We start from the raw sequence: 23,202 nt of genomic DNA on the forward strand, positions 1-23,202 counted from the left end.
CTTCCCTATAAAGGTCGATAGCTCTTTTCCCCCTACCTGATAAAGAAAGCTCATCGTAGACTTGCCAAAGGAAAGCTCTTCAATGCCAACTTGGCTCTCCATGCCATACCGAGCTCAGACTATTAACAAAACCTGTTGCTAAGGGACATGGCTGCATGGTTGAGTCCAAAATGCAAAATTGTATTAAATATAGCTGCTGGAAGAAACCCTCTCTCGGTAGTACTTCACACTGTGTATTTGAGTCAGGCAACAAATGCTCCCGGAAGGGCTAGGCCTTCCACTCCTTGGCCTGTTTTTCCTACCTTATCTCTCGCTGCTCTATTCGATGACCCCGGCATTCCAACCCCTTTTGGGATTTTTCTGGATGCTCGTGCCATTACACAGTCTCCACAGACCAGCGCTTGGGTCTGCATTTGATATCCCACCTCCCACCTCTGACTCGCCCATTTGTTTTCCAAGATCCAAGCAATTTATCATTTTTCCTTTGAGCTGTCACTAAATCATAAATATTGATACACACGTCTGTCCCCACGAGATGTGAGCTTCTGGCAAGTAGAAATGGTCTCTCTGCACACTCCCTGGTGCCTCCCCGGGAACCACACTGAGAAGACTCTAATCAATGCACAGGGAATGAGTAAATGATGAATGGCTGCCTGCGTGATGGAGAAGACCCATTCAATCATCTGATGACAGATGGAGTAAACAGAGGTCCTGATTCCCACTGTGCCTGGGGCCCTGGTTTTTTATCTTTATGCCTTAGGAGTTAGTTTATTTCTTGATAGGAGGACTATAAGGGCTCCCCAGAGAGTCAAAGGTTAGCTTAACATAAAGCTGCCCCTGGGATGATAACAGCAGCCCAGATGTGTCAAGAGACCTAGTTCACTATCACGTTGTTCACTATCACCTTGTTTACCAAACCTAGTTCACTATCACCTTGGCTTTGTTAATCTCTGATGGTAATTGCTTCATCTATACCATGAGGTGTTCAGCCTAGATGATCTCCAGGGTCCCTGCTAGCTGTAACATTTCATGGTTCTAAACATTTTACATCTTGTCAGGTATCTATGGCCCAGACTCTTTGTACACTTGGGCAACTGTCCCGGCATCAAAAAACTATTCTTGTATTTATCCCTTTGCCATTAGAGAGCACCAGTGCTACTTTTCTGTGTTCTGCTATTATTGCTTGTTTTACTGCTCAAGTGGCCTCCTTTTAAAGGCCATGAGTAACAGAACACGGTAATGTATACACAGTCTGGGTCTCTTCCACTCACAGAGAAAATGAGTGAATCTGAGGAGAGGAATTGCCTTCTATAATAACCAAGCTCTGTATTATTAACAGTATGCAAATTTAAAAATGATACAAAACACCACAACACTGAGAAAGGGTCATTTACGTTTAAGTCTAAGCAGCCATATTTGTTTTCATTTCTCATGCAGTTCCTTCCCGCCTGCTTTATTATGTCAACCTACTTCTCTGTTGCAATTGTGCCCCCTGACTCGGATAACCTGTTTCTACAGCAGCTCCAAGTGGGCAGTGAGCCACAGGCTTATTACCCCTCATGGCTACACCAGACGAGTCAATCCAGCAGCCACTCAGGATCAGAGAATTTGTGAGACAGAGAATTGGATCTCAGACCAGAGAAAGAGTGGTGGGTACTAAACCTACAAAGTCATATAGATGATGCAGGGCTAGTAGCTCTTTCAAACCATGTGCATATTGATGAGCTACCAAAAGCCTGATCTGCGGGGGGGGGGGGGGGGGGGGTACAGAAAAGATTCAGAAAGCAGAATAAGGAGCCCATGTGAAGGGACAGAGGGGAAAAAAGGGGGTCAGAAAATGCAAACTAGGTTGCAACTGGATTCAGTGAAATTCTCCCTAATAAAGACTGTTATTAGGAATTCTCCCTAATTCCCCCAGCCAGGGCGGCTCAGTGGTTGAGCATTGACCTACATATGAACCAGGAGGTCACAGTTCGATTCCCAGTCAGGGCACATGCCCGTGTTGCGGGCTTGATCCCCAGAAGTGGGGCGTGGAGGCAGCGATCAATTCTCATCACTGATGTTTCTACTTCTCTCTCCCTCTCTGAAATCAATAAAATATTTTTTAAAAAGACTGAACTGAGGTAAAACAAAATACACACAAACACGTATGCATATATTTTTTATATAGCTATACAGTATATGCATCCTTTCTTCCTGGGCCATAAGTATCTTTTCATTAATGTTATGGCCCTCTCTTCATAACCCATTGCATCAGGTAGGTATCTGTCACTGAAGCAATTCCCTTATTACTATGCAATAGGGTGTTTTTTTTATTTTTCACTATTCTGACATGGCAGTTACATAGGGAAAAACATGAACTTTGGGATTTAAATGAACTAGATTCAAATCCCAGCTCTGCAAACCACCACCCAGCTCTGCAAACCGCCATCCTGGGCAAGTTACTAACCTGAGTTCCAATTTCCTCCTTTGTAAAATGGGGATGATTTTACCTACCTTGCAGGTTTTTGTGAAGGTTAGAGCTAATAAGTAAAGTGCTTATCACAAAGCCTTGCACATAGTAGGCACTCAAAGAAAATTACTTGCTATCATAGGATAGTCTCATACGTGGAAATGCTACATTGGAGGGAACACGTCCAGCCCGTGTGGCTCAGTGGTTGAGCGTTGACATATGACCCCGGAGGTTGCACTTTGATTCCTGGTCAGGGCACATGCCTGGGTTGCGGGCTCATCCCCAGTGTGGGGAGTGCAGGAGGCAGCCGATCAATGATTCTCTCTCATCATTGATGTTTCTATCTCTCTTTCCCTCTACCTTCCTCTCTGAAATCAATAAAAATATATTTAAAAATAAATAAATAGAAGGGAACGAAAATTGTTACAGGGTCTCGATACTGCCCGGCTGCCTTCGCAAAGACTGAGTCTAAATCCCCATTTGCTTTCAGAACAATGTCTTCTTCCCAGCTTGGCCTTGGCATTGGATGTGGAGGGGCCAGGGCTGCTTCTTCACCTACTAACCTGAAGGACAGAAAAACCAGTGGCTGGTTTCAGCCTTAAACGCAGCGGCTGACACCCCAGCTGGATCGCTGTTTCCTGTTTTCCTCCAACTCTGTTGGTCCCACTCGGAGAGCTGTGGGCAGGTTCTCAGTGTGGAGATAAGTCTGGGCTTGTTGTAAACAAGCCCCAAACTAGTTTCTGTTGCTGCTTTTCTGCGAATCCTTCTACACCCAACCTCCCCAGGCTTCCTATGATGCATCACCACACGACAGCCAGAGGAACAAAGATTGCTCCTGCAGCTGAAAGAAATAGCTGAGGTGGATCCAGTTTCTTCTATGCGGGGCTCAGGTGGAATAAACACACACACACACACACACACACACACACACACACACACACACACACATTCACACCTGGATTCTGCACACTGGGATCTGGGACCCGGTCACTCTCTGGTCCTTGCTTTCCCACTGACCGCCCTGATTTTACTTTCTGTCCCCTGCATGCTGACTCATCTGGACTTGACTTTCTGCCTCACGTCTGCTGTGCACCTGTCCTCTTCTTGCTGTTTGGATCGCCACTCCCAGGACCAGCTGCTGAGCCCTGAAGAATCCTTTACCTTCCCACAGCATGTTCTGGGGTGCCCACCTGGCCCCTACATGTGAAACATGCCACTGTCAATACCCTGGCAGGACCATCGGACAAATGATGGACGTCTGTTCTAAGCTGGGAAAGTTCCTTCCCACTGACCTTACCCCCAACCACCTCATACAATAGGTCCTGACAATTTCATCCCTTCCTGCCCCCTCTTATGGAAGCTGATCCTGGTATTTTTATACATCGTTTTAATGTAAACCTACTCAGACCACGTAAGGAAAAAATACAGCTGCCTTCTAACTCTATTAAGTATACACACAGTTGAAAAAACCTTTGGTTAATAATCAATATTGTCAGAACTTGGTAACGCTCGAGTAGTATTTTTTTTTTAAGGCTTACAGGCCTCTTCTAAAAATAAGCTTCCCCTGGCTACAGATCCTTGGTTCTTGCTCATTCCCTCTTTGAGCTTCGTTCCATTAGGACTCACACCATCTGTTACAAAGGGAAGGCTGTCTCCTTCCCCCAAACTCCAGGTGCCACCTCTGTATACATGGAAGCTGCTTGTGTCAACTGAGTGATTGGCATGTGCCGTTACCACTAAACACTAATAAGTTTTGGGAATCAATACAGTGACAGAGTGTGTGTGTGTGTGTGTGTGTGTGTGTGTGTGTGTGTTCATGTGCTAATTTAACACCTCCCATATGGAAGCATCCAGTCTGTCATTACGGTAGAAAATCAGAAGAAAGAGCAGGTAGTCTGTTCAAGGACCAGATGGCAAGTCTCCGGGTTTACTTGCTTATTCTTATTATGAGAACGACATTGAAATTCCATTATATCAAGTTAATCTCCCCCATCTACCGACAGGCTTTCCTGATCTTCCCTGTTAAGTTATACCCGTCACACCCGTCACCTTCCTTAGTATCCCACCTGCGTCTTACACCAAAACCTACATGCACCTCACACAGAGCAGCATCAGGTTCATTAGTTTGCTGACATGTTTGTCTTCCCCTGGTATGTGCCCCTGCTCCCATCCCAAATTCTTATATTGAAGTCTTCTTTTCAATTACAGTTTATATTCAATATTATTTTGCATGAGTCTTAAATGTATAGTATAGTTGCTAGACAATCGTATACTTTACAAAGTGTGCCCCCGGGTCCTATGTTGAAGTCTTAGCTCCCAATACCTTCGAATGTGACCTTACTTGGAAGTAGGGCTGCCGCATGTATCATATGTTAAGATGAGGTCATACTAGAAGAGGGTCAGCCCTTAAGGCACCACACCTGGTGTCCTCATAGAGAGGGGGGATTGGACACAGGAATGCATACAGGGAGAACGCCACGGGAACATGAAGGCAGAGAAATCGACGGTGCGTCTACAAGGTAAGGCATGCCGAAGATTGTCAGGCAACCACCAAAACCATGGGGCAGATTTTCCCTCACAGCCCTCAGAAGGAACCAACAGTCATACCATATGGATCTCAGACGTCTAATCTCTGGAACCGTGAGACAACACGCTTCTGTGGTGTAAGCCACCCGCTCTGTGGTAGCTTGTCATGGCAGCCCTAGCAAACGAACACCTCCTACCAGACTGTGAGCTTCTTGAGGGCAGAGACAGAAGTCTATTCATCTTTGCATCCACCTAGCACAGTGTTAGGTGCAGATTATGTATTTAATTTTGTTAACAACGTTTGTTCAATTCAACCAAGAAATACATGGCCCTATGCAACCTCCACCTACACACCCACCCATCCACTCCATCCACTGACTCTCTTGTTCTTAGATAGGTCACAGCCTTAAAAAAATGAAATTTGGAAAAAGTCTTTCTAACCCTAATGAATCAAAATTTCTCAATCTCATTTTTAAATCAATTCCAGTATTAAATCTGTATCTCCGCCCTCCCCTACGTTGCCTATAAAAATAGAAGCTCATTCAGGAACAAAGTCCCAAGCGAGAAGACTTGGCCAGCCACTCGAATGAGATGGTATAGCTGGCAGGCCCTCTCCACCTGGCTGGGTCATGTGCTCTCTTGACCTAGACAGCAAGGTGAGGCAAAAGCTGTCCTGTGACTTGCCGGACTCTGACTGGGTGATTCAGCCCACCTGCCTTACCCGCTCTGCTGACCCTGAGTCGAATAAAGTCACAAAGCAGAAAGGTGACGAAGTAAAAGCTTCCCTGAGAAACAACCTATTGTAAGCTCCAGAGCTTAGGTCACTGTACATCTGAAACTAAGACAATGAAAGAAAAATTAATTCAACCTATCCATTGGATTAAATATATTTATCTCTTCGATGAATTTTTTTCTGAAATTAAAAATACACACACACACACACACACACACACACACACAAATATATAAACTCCTTTGCCAGTATCCAATATCACGCCTGAAAAATTAAGTTTGCTAAAACAAAGAGCCATCTGGAGCTCCACAGTACAATGAGAACTCTGAAGTCCATTAAACAGTTCTCTTCCTTCTTAACTGACTTCAGATGATTCTAGAAAAGGGGAAAAGCATGAAGAAATGGAAAAGGCAGGTTGGCAGGTTAGGAGACATGAAAATTACAGCTGTGGCCATGTTCTGGGAAATATTCCCCGACTTAGCTGGGCATTGATTATTGAACCAACAGCTTGCTTACATAATTACAGCGTGCCTATAAACCCGGTTGATATGATGATATACTTGTTTAACTATTAACCACCAGATTTCCTGGAGTTTCCACAATCCAAAAACACCTAAAAGTACGTGACACAATATATTCCAGGCATTGACCTATTTTGATTATAAGCAATAACAACGGTATAGAGCTTGGTATGAAAAAGGAAGTTCTTAAAAAACACCAAGTAAGGTCGTTTAAGCTCCAGATAATTTTCTAGGGCATCTTCCCTTTGTTATCGTCTAAAGAATTGCTCTGCCTATATTAACATTCTATCGGTGCCCTTAGACACCATACGTTGGATCTGGAGCACAATTTCCTCATCAATTCTGAATGTCATGTTGATACTTTCCACGCTCATCGTAAAAACTTTCCTGATCTCCCCCTCATCCATAGGACCTCCCACCTCATAGCACCTCCTCTAAGCATAGCCAGGAATTCTAGCTTGTATTCTGCACAGTTCTATGCCTTTTTTTTTTTACCTCCTACTAAACTATAAGCTCCTCAAGGGCTAGAGAAAAAGAAGAATGAAGCAAATCTATGTTTATAGTGAGCTTACTGTAGCACAATGCCTCAAACAAGGTGCAATCAATAAATAATTATTGAATAAATGAATGCCAGGCACTGGCCTAAGCATATTACATACGTGACCTACTCAAGTTTCATAACAATCTAGTAAATAAGGGTCAGTCTCTCCAATAGCAGGTGAGGAAGCTAAAATTAGGGGTGATGTAGATTTTTCAAGGCTCATAGCTAGTTACATGGAAGAGGAGAGTGGAATGCATTTATTTGTCTAGTCCCCCCTTTCACAATGTCTTAAATATAGATTGGAAATTTATCTGTTGAATAGATCTGAACAAATCCCTTATCCAAGCTCTCGCTTTAGGTACATTCAGAGTCTTTGGGATTATTTTTTTTTCAAATGGCCAAGGATTTTAGGGTGCAGGAAGGAGTAAGTAAAGCAGGAAGAATATGCGTATAGTTTTCAAATATCACAGAAAGGCTGTTTCTGTCCATTCAATGCAAAATGATTCCTACACTTCTTATCATTCTATTCCCACTAGTTCTTCAGATTCTAGCCTTACCCTTCTTTCTAACCCATCCTTCCCATGTGGGATTGGCAGAGGGAGAAGAGAGAAAGGGAATCAGTAAGTAGTCACTCAACATCCCGACCATCTATTCCCATGGCTTCCACCTGGATCGTGGGAAACAACTCAGGGATAGGTGTGGCTGTTCTGCTTTGGTTGGCGAGACAGCCGAGAGAGAATCCATTCCCTTAAAAGAAAATCCATCCATAAACCCTCCTCTACCACAATAAAGGTAATTCTTGTTCCTTCTACTCCATCCAGCACACGAGCAAAACAGTGGAGACATAGGTTCATTCACAATTTCAAGGAAACTGCACTTGTTACAATTACAGAGAAATAACCAGGAAGAAAAGAAATTTCTAAGCCAAAAAGGGCTGCAGTCAGTATTCCTCTGGTTAGGTGTGGTGCCACACTGACCATGTTCTTACTATTGTTTTAAAACAATTAAACTTAGAGAGATTTGAAGATGGTGGCATATGCCTGTATTCACCATCTCCCACAACAACATCAAAATTATAACTAAAATACAGAACAACCATCATCCACAACCACTGGAAAGATGGCTGAATGGAGGTCCTACAACTAGAGAAGTAAAGAAGAAAGCACACTGAGACTGGTAGGAGGTGCAGAGGCACGGGATGGGCTGGTCCAGCACAAAAAGGGGGAGGGAGATCGTCTCTACGGAGGCTGCCCGGAGGAGCAAGGGGTCCCAGCCCCACACCAGACCCCCAGGCCAGGGTCCCAGAGCTGGGAAAAGAAATCCCTACAGGCAGTAAGAATTACGGGCTGTAAAAACCAGTGAGGATTGGGGCTCAGTGTCTAAGAGGCTGCTGGAGACCCAGCTGTTCCTCTTAACAGGCCGCATCGTGAACTGAACTTACAAGGTCCTGCTTCCTCTGAGCTCCAGCACCAGGGTGATGCTCTGGGAAACAGAGACAAGTATGAGGAGAAACTGGATTGTCTGGCATCAGGGCAGGAACTCAGGTGTGGCTTTCTTGCAGACAGAGGTGCTTGCAGGGATCATTGCTCCTATGCTGGGACCTACCTGGTGGCAGGGCTGACTGGCAGCCATTTCTGTTTGCTCCACTCTGCCATGGTGATTCACTAAGACTCTGCCTCATCCAATTTACAACTCCACCCAAGCTGCTTACAGCAGCTTTTGCATATGAATGGCCTGTCCTTGATCAGACTAAAATATTTCAAACAATTTCAGCTGGGTCAGGGAGCTCCAAACCTATCAATAAAAGACCCAAGACCCAGCACCAGCACCAGCCTGCCTTGCTTCATAGCTGGGTCTCACCTAGGCACTTCTAAACCTGAGAGAGAAATCTGAAGATCTCTCTGTAGCTCCTGCTGGGTGGCCCCAGACAGTGGCTGACTCTGTACCTCCCTGGAGACCCAAGAGCCAGTATACCCAGTGGTCAGTGTCAGACCATACCAGATTACAACTCTACATATCCATAAAAGACACACTCAAGGGACAGACTCAGTGAGCACCAAAGTCCCACTGAAGCAAGTCCTGCTCCATAGGGTGTCTCCTGCATAGCAACTCTCCCACTGTAGTTGACACTGTAGACCCACAGGTAGACCCACAGCTCTCCCACTGTAGACCCACAGGTTGAGAACCGCTAGCAGGGTCACCTAAGACCATCGGAAAACACAGATATTTACATTACAATTCATAAAGTAGCAAAATTACAGTTATGAAGTAGCAACGAAAATAATTTTATGGTTGGGGATCACCACAACACGAGGAACTGTATTAAAGGGTCACGGCATTAGAAAGGTTGAGAACCACTGCTCTAGGACAACTTCAAGAGTACCAACATTCGCATTATGGGGTGCCAGAAGAAGAGAGAGAGCAAGATATTGAAAACCTATTTGAAGAAGTAATGACAGAAAACTTCCCCTACCTGGTGAAAAAAATAGACTTACAAGTCCAGGAAGCACAGAGAACCCCAAACAAGAGGAACCCAAAGAAGCCCACACTAAGACACATCATAATTAAAATGCCAAGGGCTAAAGACAAAGAGAGAATCTTAAAAGCAGCAAGAGAAAAGCAGTTAGTTACCTACAAGGGAATGCCCACACGACTGTCAGCTGATTTCTCAACAGAAACTATGCAAGCCAAAAGGGAGTGGCAAGAAATATTCAAAGTGATGAACAGCAAGGACCAACAACCAAGATTACTCTACCCAGCAAAGCTATCATTTAGAATTGAAGGTCAATTAAAGAACTTCACAGACAAGAAAAAGCTAAAGGAGTTCATCACCACCAAACCAGTATTATATGAAATGTTGAAGGGTATTCTTTAAGAAAAGGAAGAAGAAGAAAAAGATAAAAAATATGAACAACAAAATGGCAACAAATACATACCTATCAACAATTGAATCTAAAAATCAAAATAAATGAATAAGAAATCTAATGAACAGAATAAACTGGTGAATAAAGTAGAATCAGAAGCAAGGAAATGGAACAGACTGACGATTCTCAGAGGAAGGGGGGATGGGGTGGGAAGAAATTAAACAAAGATTTATATGCATATATGCATTACCTATGGATACAGACAATAGGATGGCAAAGGCCTGGGGTGGGGCAGGAACCAGGTGGGGTAATAGGGGGGGGGGGAAGAGGGACATCTGTAATAATCTCAACAATAAAGATTTTAAAAAAAATTAAACTTAGATGTGTAGGGAAACACAAGTTTGCTATACACTCCTTAGTTACAGCCTGTAAGACAGTGAATGGAATCAATATTCACTGCTGATATTTAACATCAACATCCTGTGGTCCAGTGTGTACAGACTAGTACCTATCTATAAACCAACTGTAACCAGCTTCCTTCATCCAGTGGGCAATTTATGCTTGGAATTCAACCTTAACAGTCAGAGGGAGTCAGACTCAGTCTTCTATGATCGACAGAGACTTAAAGGAACATGTCAAAGGGAACAGGGACACAGGTCAGCCCCTCTCAATTAGCATCCCTGTCCCTGGGATGCCCAAATTCCCAAGGGATCCATTCATGTGTTCTATCTCTGTGTCTTTGGGGGAACAGGCTCATCAGTCTATTGTGGAATGATCAGTCTATCAGGTGCAGCAGCAGGAGCTCAGGTTCTGGGTCAGACAGACCTTGATTAAAGCCTCCGCTCTGCCACTATCAGCCTGGACATCAGAGGCGAGTTCCTTAACCTCTCTGGCCTCAGGTTGCTCATCTACAAAATGTGGCATCACCTCTCGCTCTCGCCAGGCCATAGTGAGGGGAGAAGGAGGTCGCTCCCATGCATCTAAGCACAGTGTCGGGAATACAGAAAGAATCCGGAGTGGTGTTGCCATTGGGGATGGTTCGAATGAGCACTTCCTTGTATGTGACTCCAACTGAGCTCATTCTGGATACAGCGAACACATCTAGGCTCATCCCACCAAAGCTCCTCTGTCTTCACGTAGCTCCCACACACCCGCTTCCTCCCTTCATTTCCAGAACCTTTACCATGACCTTCCTTTCGAAATGCACACAATACCCACAATGAAGGGACTATGTATGCAGAAGGATACTCATCCCCCCTCAAAATATGTTCCACCCAGGGCTCTGTGTATGTGTGTGTGTGTATGTGTGTGTGTGTGTGTGTGTGTGTGTGTAGGGGGAGGAGCTGTAATGTGAGAAAATAGCTCTAACCTTTGCAGGAGATGATACCCGGAAACTTGTCTGGGTGAGTTGGAGGCCGTCTTACCATGGAGGGAGGTTTCCATCTTGACGCCACACAAAAGAAGGGATGGAACCTCTGATCTGGGTCATGATCGTCATCAACAAAGCCAGGCAACCAACGGGGGTCATAGCAGAGTTGCTTTTAGTTTATTTGCTTTTTAAACAAAAATATGGGCTCCAGAGGGGAGAATGAAGGGACAAAGAAAGAATGAATGAACAGCTTCTCCATGGGAGGTGGGGAGGAAGAAATATTTATATGGCAAGCAGGAAGCATGCAGCTGAGGGGAAAGGACCCCAGGATGGGCAACAGGAGACCGGTCACTCAGCTCAGTGAAAATGAGCAACGGCCTGCACATCTCCTAAGCAGAAGCATCTCTCAGACATTTCCTGTAGGTGGGTCCCCGAGATCGCGGGCTGAGCAGTTAACAAGTAATAATCCAGGTTAACAACTTCCAATTAAAGCCAAAGAGGAATGTAATATGGAGGCCCCACCATGAAAAGACTCCAGGCGCTGACTAAGTACAGTCATAAAGGACAAGGCCATCAAACTTTATTTTTGAAAAGGGCCAGACAATAAATATTTTGGTTTTGTGGGACAAACAGTCTCCATCACAACGACTCAACACTACAATGGTGGGCGAAAAGCAGCCACGAACAACATACAAATACATGGATGGGCATAGCTGTTTTCCAATAAAACTTTATTTGTAGACACTCACTTTGAATTTTATAAAATTTCCATGTGTAATGAAATGTTATTCTTTTGATTCTTTTTTAACAGGTGGGGCTGGATTTGGCCCACGAGTGGTAGTTTGCCAAACCCCAAACCCCAGTTATGAGCGTGGTCTCTGCTGAGGGTTACCCAGCCATGGGCAAGTTAGTTCCCTCACCTGAGCCTCAGTTTCTTCATCTGTAAGTTAATGATAACTGTATCTGTCCCCAAAGGATTCATGTGAATTTCAAAAGCATAATACATGGAAAGTGACTCATAAAATAAGTGATGATGATGATGATGATGATGATGATGATGATAGCATTAGGTGTGGGGGTGTGGGTTGTAATCAGCATCTAGATCTGCAGATAATAGTCTTTTAAAAAAGGGCTGATCCTAACCCAACTTAAGGAGGGATGCATAGAATAGAAAATAAAACAGATGACGAGAGTTTCAGCAAGTGCCCATTTAAATGCTTCAACTCAGCACAGAGTTGACTAAGTTACTAGGATTTGTGATAGACTTCCCATGTGTGGGTTACAACTTGAACCTTCTGTAGAAAGAGGGGGTTTCAAGGCCTGCAGACCAAGCTGTATGGAGCAGCTCAGGGAAAGAGACCATCTAAGGAGACAGAATGGGCAACAAAACCCAGGGTTTGGGGGGCAGCAGGGGCAGTGGTAGTGGTCGAGGAGGAAGTGGGGGATCGTCTTTCTTGGGGGTTCTCCATGGGAAGTCCCTTGTTTTGTCATGGTGCAGCCAGCTGCTAAAAGCTTCCAGATTACCTCTGACAATCCTTCAGAGGCTCAAGTTCAGAGGTAACTTGCAAACCAGCCCCAGAGACCAGCACAGGATGGAGAGATTCACTTCGACCCTATCCCACTAGGTTCTTTGGACAATTCATCTTAGTTCCGTATATTTTTAAAGGGAAAGTTAGTTAGCCAAGGATCCTGCAACCTTAAAGTCTGTTTAAAGGGCACCAGTAGGAGAAATGACATGTCTTCAGCTATGGTAAGTTGCTGTTTATGCTATTCTTTCAGTCTCCAAATAATCAAGCAAAGATATAACGAGAATATGAAGGCAAACAAGGAAGCACATTATAATTTAGTCGCCCCAAGCTTTTTATGAAAGGTGAGAGGAAATAGATTCCCTACTAATAAAAATTACTTTCATTGACAGACATTTATTGAGCACCTTTTTTTAAAAAATATATTTTTATTGACTTCAGAGAGGAAGGGAGAGGAAGAGATAGAAACATCAATGATGAGAGAGCATTACTGATTGGCTGCCTCTTGCACATCCCCCCCTGGGATCGAGCCCCCAACCTTGACATGTGCCCTGACCAGGAATCGATCCATGACCTTCTGGTTCATAGGTCGACGCTCAACCACTGAGCCATGCCGGCCAGGCGTGCACCTATTATACACTGAGTGGTCAGATTATTATGACCATCCCATCAGTACTTCGTTGGGCCACCTTTTGCCTTCAATACTGCAGCGATTCTTCTTGGCATTGACTCCACGAGATATTGAAAGGTGATGCGAGGAATCTGACACCATGCCTGATGAATAGCACTGGCCAGTTCTGTGAGATTTGATGGTTGTGGAACCAGCTGCCTGATGGCTCTTTTAACTTCATCCCACAAATGCTCAATTGGATTGAGACCTGGTGATTGTGGGGGCCACCTAAGCAAGGTAAAGTCTCCCTCATGTTCTTGAAACCACTCCTGCACAATACGAGCACCGTGGCATGGCGCATTGTCTTGTTGGAAGAAGCCATCTCCATTGGGATGTGCCATCAACATGATAGGATGAACTTGATCAGCAACCATACTTAGGTATGTTGTGCTATTCAGACGTTGTTCCACAGGAATTAAAGGGCCCAAATCATGCCAGGAAAACATGCCCCAAACCATAACACTGCCCCCACCAGCTTGAAGGGTTGTACTCATGCATGTGGGGTGCATGCTTTCATGCTGTTTCCTCGAAATTCTCACTCTGCCATCTGCATGATGCAACTGGAAACGTGATTCATCGGACCACATGACTTTTTTTCAATGCTTGACTGTCCAATCCTTGTGTTCCTGTGCGAATTGGAGACGTTTTATCTTGGTAACTGCAGACAGCAAAGGTGTTCGAACAGGCCTTCGGCTTCCATATCCCATACGATGTAGTGTACGGCTAATTTGCCTACAAACGTCAGGTGGTCATAATAATCTGGCCACTCAGTGTATATAAACACAGTACTCAAAGAGGTGAAGAGGCAAAGATGTACCAGAATAAATGTTAGCTACCCAGCAGGGGCTTTCAGAGATTGTCGGGAAAAGGCAAACAACAATTACAGTGGTTTAAACCTTCGGCTATATTGTGTAGGCAATGGGAATTACAATGAAAGCATTTGCAAAATATCCTTTGGCAGAGAACTGGTAAGAAACCCCACCGCCATGATTCATATATCACCATTTCTTGGGCACTGAAAAAGAACCCCCACTGATTTTACCATCAGCCCCCTTGCTAAGCTGCTCCCCACAAAAGCAAACAAAACCAAAAATGTGAAATATACTAAAGATTATGAAGAAAAAAAATGTTTTGCAAATGTGGATGACTAGTGTTTGTGTGTGGTTTAGTGAAAAGAATTTTGAGACAGAGGATCAAGAGACGTACGTTCTACCTCGGGCAAAGCATTTATTTCCATGGCGTCCGTTTGCTCATTTCTTAAAAGATATGGCTGGATGAGAAAATTTCTTTCATAGCTCAAGATTCTTACATCAGAATGCATAACTAGGCACATTCACTAAGGAAGGCCCGCCTAAGCATATGGTAAGTGAGACTGACTTCTTTAACTTGTGAGATCATCAAAGTTGATCCTAGCCCTAATTCTTCTAACAAATCGAATAAACTAAAGTAAACCACACTTTATGATTAGACATTCCACATGATGCTAAAAAAAAAGAAATTATTCTGCAACAATGCACATACCACGACCATGTGCTAGGTAAGAATTATTTATAAAACTAAGGAAAAACTGCTTTTGCCTGTGGAGATAACTGAAAAATGTAGAATGTCCAGAAGTAAGTCATTTCCCAGACTGGAATGTTAATCAGATCATTACATTTTTCTTAGTATTTGCATACGGGTCTCGATAGCTACAGACAGTAAAACAAAATGAGTTTATAAAGTATGTGATGTTTACATAAGACATTTTGGTTAAAATGAAAATCAGAACTCACCAGGAAATCAAATTGTTTAAATGCATAGAACCCATCTTTCAACCCATGATTACTTAAGCTTTGCAATTTTGGAATCTTCTGACTTAACTTTTAAAATGATTCGATCCCCAATTTAAAATGTTAAAGATACATTCTCTGAGGGGAAAAAAAAAAAGTCAAATATATGAAACACAAATGTCAAAAAAGGAGGAAATTCAACTTCTTTATTACTAAGAAATGCAAATGAGAGTAAAGTATTAATAACTCATTGACTTGGTAGAGTCCTCACCTGAGGATACGTTTTTATTTTTTTATTATTACTATTTTTAATCCTCACCTGAAGGTATGCTTATGGATTTTAGAGAGAAGGAAAGAGAAGAAAAAAGCAGGAGAGAGAGAGAGAGAGAGAGAGAGAGAGAGAGAGAGAGAGAGAGCTCAATGTAAGAGTGAACATCCATTGGTAGCCTTCCATATGTGCCCTGACCTGGGATCAAACCCACAACCTTTTGGTGTATGGGATGATGCTCCAATCAATTGAGCCACCCGGCTAGGGTAGCAGAGATTTCTTAAAATTATTCTACCTAGGATGAAGAAAAGTAGGCATAACCTTTCTGGAGAACAATTTATTTGGCAATATTAACCATGATGTTTAAAAGAACAGAATGGACACTTCCAAGCATTATTGGTGGAAATAAGAATGTATTATTAGTTCTCTGGAGGGCAATTTGGCATGCCCTTTGACCTAGCACTTCCACTTCTAGGAAGTCATTCTAAAGACATAATAGGGCAAATGTGCAAAGATGTATATTCAAGGTATTCCTTGCAAATTTGTTTACAGCTGTTAAAAAAAACCTGAAACTTTGTGAAAGTCTAATTGAGAGTTGATTAAATGGCTACATTTTTACAAATTGAAATAAGCAACTGTTAAAAAGAATGTGGTAACTATATGTGTATAAATATGAAAAGATGTCCAAGATATATGGTAGAGTATAAAGCAAGTTGCAAAATGTCATATGTAGTGTGCAAAATAGCATGCGTAACTGTATATGTATGTATGTGCAAATGCAAGGAGATAGTCACCAAAATGTTAACAGGTATTAATTAGCTCTGGGTTGTGTGAATGAGGATTCTTATTTCCTTATAATGAATTTCCCTTTGGTTTGAATTTATTTTCAGCGAGTATATATCATTTTACAATAACTTAAAAAGCTATTTAAAAGGTGGAGACAAAAATGGAAAGTGGAGAACTGGATAACCAGTCTAAAGCCATAGAATGCACAAAAACATATGAACTGGGATGATCATCATGGTAATACTCATAATATTGGAAGTTAATAGCTCTCCCGTGTTCTTTGCAGCATTACTTACAATAACCAAGATATGGAAACAACTAAAGTGTTCTTCAACAGATGAATGGATAAAAGACTATGACTGTTATACATAAAAAATCAGAATATATATATATATATATATATATATATTCATATATGATTCCACATATATACAGCCATAAAAGAGAATAAAATATTGCCACTTGCAACAACATGTATAGAACTTGACAGTATTGTGCTAAGTGAAATAAATTAGACAAAGACAAATACCATATGATCTCACTTATATGTGAAATTCAAAAAAACCAAAAGCAAAAACTGAGCTCATAGATACACAGAACACATTGGTGGGGGTGGGCAAAATGGTCAAAAGATACAAACTTCCAGTTATAACATAAATAAGTCATGGGAATGTAATGCACAGCATGGTGACTACAGTTAATAATACTGTATTGCATATCTGAAAGTTGCAAAGAAAGTAAATCTTAAAAGTTCTCATTACACACAGAATCTCCAACTAATATATGGCAATGGATATTAACTACACTTGTGATCATTTCATAATATATACAAACTAGAGGCCCGGTGCATGGATTTGTGCACCGGGCCTCTAGTATGCATATAAGATTTTTAGTTAATCTCTTCCCGCCCTCCCTCCACCTTCTCCCCTCTGAGATTCATCAGTCTGTTCCATGTTTCCATGCCTGTGCGTTGAGCGTCTGCCCCCTGGTGGTCATTGCACGTCATAGCTACCAGTCGAACGGTCAAACAGTCGAACAGTTGCTTAGGCTTTTATATAGACAGATATCGAATCATGTTGTACACCTTCAATCTAATATAATTTTGTATGTTAATTATACCTCAATTTTTAATAAGTTAATAAACACCAAAGTTCTATTTCAATAAATACAATAGAATTAGATATTAAGAATGGTGAAACAGATTAACTTGGAAATATTTCGGAGTATATTGGGAAGTAAAACAAAAGGTAACTAAATATAAATTAATTTTATACATATTTTGGATTCATTCATATACATATAGAAAAAAAAATCCAGAAGGACATATACCAAAACGGTAACTGGTGGTTCTTACTTTCCTTTTCCATATTTTTGAATATTTCTATAATGAACAAGTATGATTTATGTATTTTTTTAAGTTTTAAAAATAATCCTTATAGATCTTTCAGATTTTAGAACACTGAAAAGTGGTTACAATAATGCTAATCTGAAAAAAAACAAAAGGGTGAGAATCTTAGCCATTTCCTCCAGCATTACATTTACCACCAGAGACCCCCTGCAAGCCCCTGCCCCTGACTTGCAGCTTGCTGTCTGGTGCTGAAGGCCACACCAGTACAAAACCAGCTCGGGAAACCCAAGGTACCTATTCTGATTCTGTGTCCTGAGATAGACGCGCGTATAAAACATACTGGCTCAGATTACAGGCTAAGCATGACAAGTCCGGCTGGTACAACCTAACAAAGGAATTTGCACGGAATGAGAAATTAGCACATCTCATTTCCCAGGGTGGAATGAATTACAAAAGCAACGAAGCCATGGAGGGGTTAAGTCCTTGCCTATCACTCTCCCACATGCTTCTGGATTATGCCTTGCAGGCATTTCTCATGTCATGACTGACCTAGCACTATATTCTTTAAAGGTGATTTTTTTTATTTTAAAATGATTTTAAAAGGGGACTCTCTAATATTTACTATACTAAACGAAGATAAGCTAGTATTTTTAAAAGGTGAATGGAGGAAGAGGTGAGGAAGAGTGCATTTTAACGGGGGCAAACTTTTTGTATATTTTCAGGTGACCTAGGAAATGCCTGACCTCCCTCCCCTGCTGCTTCCCTCCCTCCCTCCGATCATTATGGCTGATAACAATAGTTTTGCTCTCCCGGGTAATGTAGATGACACATTTTTCCTGTAGCCTGTCTTCCTGTAAAGTGCAGGAATTCCTGCACTTTCTGGGTACCCTTCCTGTTAACTTACACTTCAGATTTCCTCAAAAGGCATGCTACCACTTTTAATATTTGAAAAATGTCAGCTCAACCCCAGACAGCTAATACAAACAAGCTGAAAAGCATACCACCTAAAGTTACAACAGTGGAAAACAACATTTCTTTTTAAGAAATTCTTTCTCGGAATCTCACTGTCGGGAAGGCTGGAAAGAAGCAACCCGGTCCTTCCAGCTCCCAGGGAGCCTGTAATTCTTTTGCCTGTGCTGTGCCTTAAATTAGAGGTCTGTAAAACCGAATTATAGTGATCTAGAAGGTTCGGAAAGGCCCTTGAATTCAACATGTTGTTAAATTCTTCATGTGCTAAGAGGTTGTATCCACCTTTCACTTTTCCTCCCATTTCATTTGGTTCTAGTATTACAAAGAAGTTTGGTATTGAAAAAAAAAAAATGTCTTGGCCATTTGAGAATACCATAGCTGAATGAGGCCAATTCCACATTTAAAATCCAGGCCAGGGCTCCTTCGTCATTTCTGAAATGATCACCTACTTATTTTTATCAATGACTTTCCTTTTGGACAGGGACCCCAAGTTCACACCAGATGCACCTTCCAAATGGAACCCAATTAAGAAAGCTACCTGATTTATTATGGGCGTACCCATAATGGAAGCATACCATGCTAGTATCTCTTTTAGCTTCCCAACTCAAAAACTTGCTCTGCCTTAGGAGTGGGCCCCAAAAAATGCAAACAGAAACCTGATTTCGTTTAGACCCTGAGGTCCAAAGATAAGATTGTGACTAACACCACTTTCCTCCTGAAATCTTCCTGACTATCTCCCAGAGGAATCTTTAAACTTCAACTTTGGCCATTTCTCTTCACTAGCTATGCGATTATCTTGTAGTATAATGACTTGCTATCTTTCAACAATACATGCTTTCTTTCACCAACCACATGGTAAGTTTCCTGATGCAAACGACTACATTTTAAATACTTTTGTATGCACTCAAATCCTGTGCAGTGTGTGGGGATATATGTTATGTTATATTATATTATATTATATTATATTATATTATATTATATTATATTAAACACATATACTAGTATATACATATATGTCATAATATATTTATACATATGCTAAACTATAAAACTGAATTGAATGAATGAGTGAATCTATACCAAATACAAACTAACTAGATGCCATCTCTTTAATACATCAAAGCATGGAACATCCCTTCTAAGCTGTTACCTCTCTGATCAATTAGGAGATTGTAGGTTTCCCCTGTTATTAAGGAACCTCTGCACCTCAAAGGCCAATTCCTAGGTACTTTAGCTCCCAGGTTTTTCGATTTTCATGCTCTTCTAATCTCAAAGAAAAACAGAGCCCTACCTCGAACTTTTGAGAACACATATCACTTTCTTCTTGGGCTAACATGTACGATTCCCATCCAGCAGAATTAAAAAGTGGCGCAACTACTACCAAAAAAGTGGCAGAAAGCTTATGAAACACGTTAATTTCACCAGCTCTTACCCTAGTACTTTCACTGCATACTTACTTACATAGTGACCCCAGGTAGCCTAACTCACCTGGTGTTGAACTCACATCTTCAATCATACATTCTCTTTGGCATATGTTCTCTCTATGGTTAAGGATTTGTTCTGAAACAAGTGACTTAGGGTCCTAGAGCACCTGACAGCACCCCCTCAGCTCTCTGATGCCATGTCAGGAACTTTATTTTTTAATCCCCTCCCCAGCATGACACTAAGCCTCCAAAATATAACTGTGTAAAAAAAAAAAAAAGAAAGATAGAAAGAAAAAGAAAAAGAAACAGAAAAAAAAACACCATTAAATAAAACAAAACAAAACACCATAACCCGGAACTTCTGACCTATTATAACTGACTAAATATATGCAATTACACTTAAAAGATTTCATTATGGTTGTTAATGAAACAGGACAGTCCCTCCACGCTGGTGTAATGTTTCAAAGTACAGTTTTCTCCCAATATTTCCCCTACCGAGATGCAAAGTAACTCCCAAATGGGAAGACATAAAACATCAATGTCCTCATTACTGCTTCTAAATATTGTGAGTCAATAAGCAATTAGTGTAAAGTGCAAAATCTCCGAAGAGAACGACTCCTTGTCTGCTTTTTTTTTTTTGTAATATGCTATTATGCACACTTCACCTTTACTTCCTTTAAAAATCAAAAGTTGCTTAATGTTCAAAGCGTATCAATGGAAATTTAGCTAAATACTGGCACAGCGACGGCTCATTCCCAAAGGAATATAAGATTACATTAATTTCCTACTAGTTTAACTCAAGTTTTACCTTTCATCTTCACCCACAGACTTTTAAAAAGTTTGTATTTCTGTTGCACAGAAAATTACTTATAATATGCGTGCATACCAAAGAATTTTATAATTACATAAAGCATTGCACATTTAGACGCTACCAACCTGCTCTATCTCTCCTGACTGTGCAAAAGGCAAAAAGAGCTCAGTAATCCTAGCAGAAGAATGCAAATAACGTCAATGCACAGCTGAACTGCAAGCCCTGCCTTACAGGAACTCTCTGTGTCTGCAAAAAAAAAAAAAAAAAAAAAAGACACATACTAAACAGGAAATGCAACTGAGCTGTGGAAAACCTCAAACTTAAACATGCAATCGCTAGGCGAAAATTGCATCCGTGCATTCATAAATGCATGCACAGCCCTTTGCATTTTTGCAATTGATGCAAATAGCCTCTTACCTTTCGACTGAGACATTTTCCCCTTTCCTTTGATGGGGGAGGGGAGCACAAAAGACTTTGCCTTGCTTCTCTTCTGTAGCTAGTTTTGCAACAAAGATGCAAGCTGCAGGCGTGCAATCTTCATGCAAGTGGAGTTTCTCTTGACCGATGCAGCAGATGGACTTTCAGAGAATCAAGATGGAAATGCACACCTTGCAAAACAGACTGGAAAGTGATTTTTCCCCCAGTTGCAACGTTAGGGAAGGCTGTGCTGCAGCTACATGATGGGCCAGGGCTGGCAGCTAAAAGCTCCAAACTTGGAACTGAGTATCTTGTGCGCAGACGTCCTTCCTGCGAAGGGCGCGGGGTCCGCTGGGTAATGTAGTTCACGGGCAGAGTCCACCGGGCTCTGATTTAAGGAAACGTGGTTGCTCGGGTCGCTGAGCGAGATGACTGCCCACGACCAAGATTGGGCTCAGATAAGTCAGACACTCACTCAGCAGTAAGTGGGGAGCGAAAAACGTTAAGGCCAAGGGGAGAGGGGACTTTTGTTATCGAAAAGCCCCTGAAACAACAGTTGAAGAACATTATGTTGGCTAAAAGCTTTTGGCTCCCTCAGACGGTCCGTTTGGGTGTCCTGCGTTTGCAGGCAGCACCTGTTGTTCTGTTCCTGCCTGTGGGTGTTTTATACTCACACCTCCATTTTCAAAAACATTTTTCTCGCATGGAGAATCTGTTGGTGACTTGGCTGGCTAGAGGTAAGGTTACCTTTGCAACTGCAGGGAAGATGCAACGTTTTAGTTAGTAAGAAATGATCCAGGTCGGTGATTTTCAAGTAACCTGAATTCAATAGTAGGCGGTGGGTGGAGTGGGAGTTCATATTTCTGTGGTTAAAGAGGAAGTTCTGCTTTTTATATATCAAAGCTAACTTGATCAAAGTTAAAATATTTAGATGCTTTTTTCTCACCTGGGGAGGAAGGGAGGAGGAGTCCTGGTCAAAGGGAGAAAGTGGGTGATAATCTTAAATTCACAGTGTCAAATATCTGATCTGTTGAATTTCTTCAGCGAAATTAACAGACATTTGTTGAGCTCCTAAAATGTGCCAGGCGCCTTTCTAGGGCCTTGGGTCATTCCTCCACTTGTCACTATTGCTCATGGAGGACTGGGGGGCATCGAATAATTCCAGGCAAGGAGTGGAGTGAGGGGGCTGAAATCAGCTCAGACTTCTACTGCACCAAGCAGGACCAGACTCAGAAATGCGCTTTGAAGGCAGAGGGGGAAGAATTGAGAATTTCAGGCCTCTGGGGTATGAGCCAAGCGCAGTGGAGGAATGAAGACCTTCTATTTAGGCAACACTGAGGATATCATACTGACTAGACTACAAAGGTGGTGGGGGTGGGTGGAATTTACAGGTGAGGGCTCTGCGGGGCCATAAAGGCAGGCTAGAGGTTTGGACTTGATTCTGCAGGTGTCTGAGAGGTGGGGAGAAGGTTTTTGAAAAGAGGCCATAGCTTCATCCCAGCGCCGCTTTAAGGAGGAAACGTTGTCTGCTGCCACCGGGAGAGGCAAGAGATAGATCAGGTCAGTAGTGAAAACGCAAAATGGGGCCCTTACGATTGAAATTTCGTGAAGAATTCTAGGAAGCTGGGGCCCTCTGAGTAATGGATGAGCCAGAAGGAAGAAGGCTACCCATGTTTCAGCTACAAATAGCTCTGAAAACAAATCACAACAGGCCATGGGGCTCACATTAACTTACTTAAGCTGATCCCCTCTACTGACATGATTATGAAGTGATCGAAGTCACCTCGTGTTCCTATGGGCTTCTGCTCCTAAGAGAAAGGGACTTGCTAGCTTACTTCACTGTCCTGGGCAAGTCCATGCTGCCTGTCTCGTCCTTGCTTTCCTGCGCCTCATCGAACCAGCGGGTATGTGGGTATGGAGAGCCACTGCAGTGTACCCACCTCACTTTTCCGAACATTGACGGAGCACCTGCTAGGTGGCAGGCCCTAGGAGAGCACGCAGACCCGCTTAGCCCCAGCAGGGCCTGAACAGCCTAGAGCTCGCTTCCATGTGCGTGTTATGTGGCGTCAGTCAGCGGTATTGCTCTTCACTTGCCCCGGATTCCCTTCTTGATGGAGGAGTTCTAATCACAACTTGTCCGGTGCATTTTACTACTGTCATTTCTGCTCGCACATTCCCTGCAGCGGCATGCACAGTTCACGGCTGGCG

At 42.4% G+C, this 23,202-nt stretch overlaps 1 protein-coding gene across 2 annotated transcripts in view; it reads right to left on the bottom strand.

Moving 5' to 3' along the window:
- Window positions 1–23,202, bottom strand: part of MAP2K6 (mitogen-activated protein kinase kinase 6) — a 114,764-nt gene that overhangs the window by 71,219 nt on the left and 20,343 nt on the right. The window contains exon 1 of one of the 2 annotated variants that reach the window (XM_079797000.1): window positions 20,995–21,255. The exons of the other annotated variant lie outside the window; for it this stretch is intronic. Coding sequence (XP_079653126.1) covers window positions 20,995–21,010 — 16 coding nt within the window. The 5' untranslated portion in view covers window positions 21,011–21,255. Of the gene's footprint in view, window positions 1–20,994; window positions 21,256–23,202 lie in introns of those variants that run through there. 2 annotated transcript variants of the gene reach the window in all.

Source organism: Cnephaeus nilssonii, assembly GCF_951640355.1.
Source record: "Cnephaeus nilssonii genome assembly, chromosome: 19".
Lineage (NCBI taxonomy): Eukaryota > Metazoa > Chordata > Mammalia > Chiroptera > Vespertilionidae > Cnephaeus > Cnephaeus nilssonii.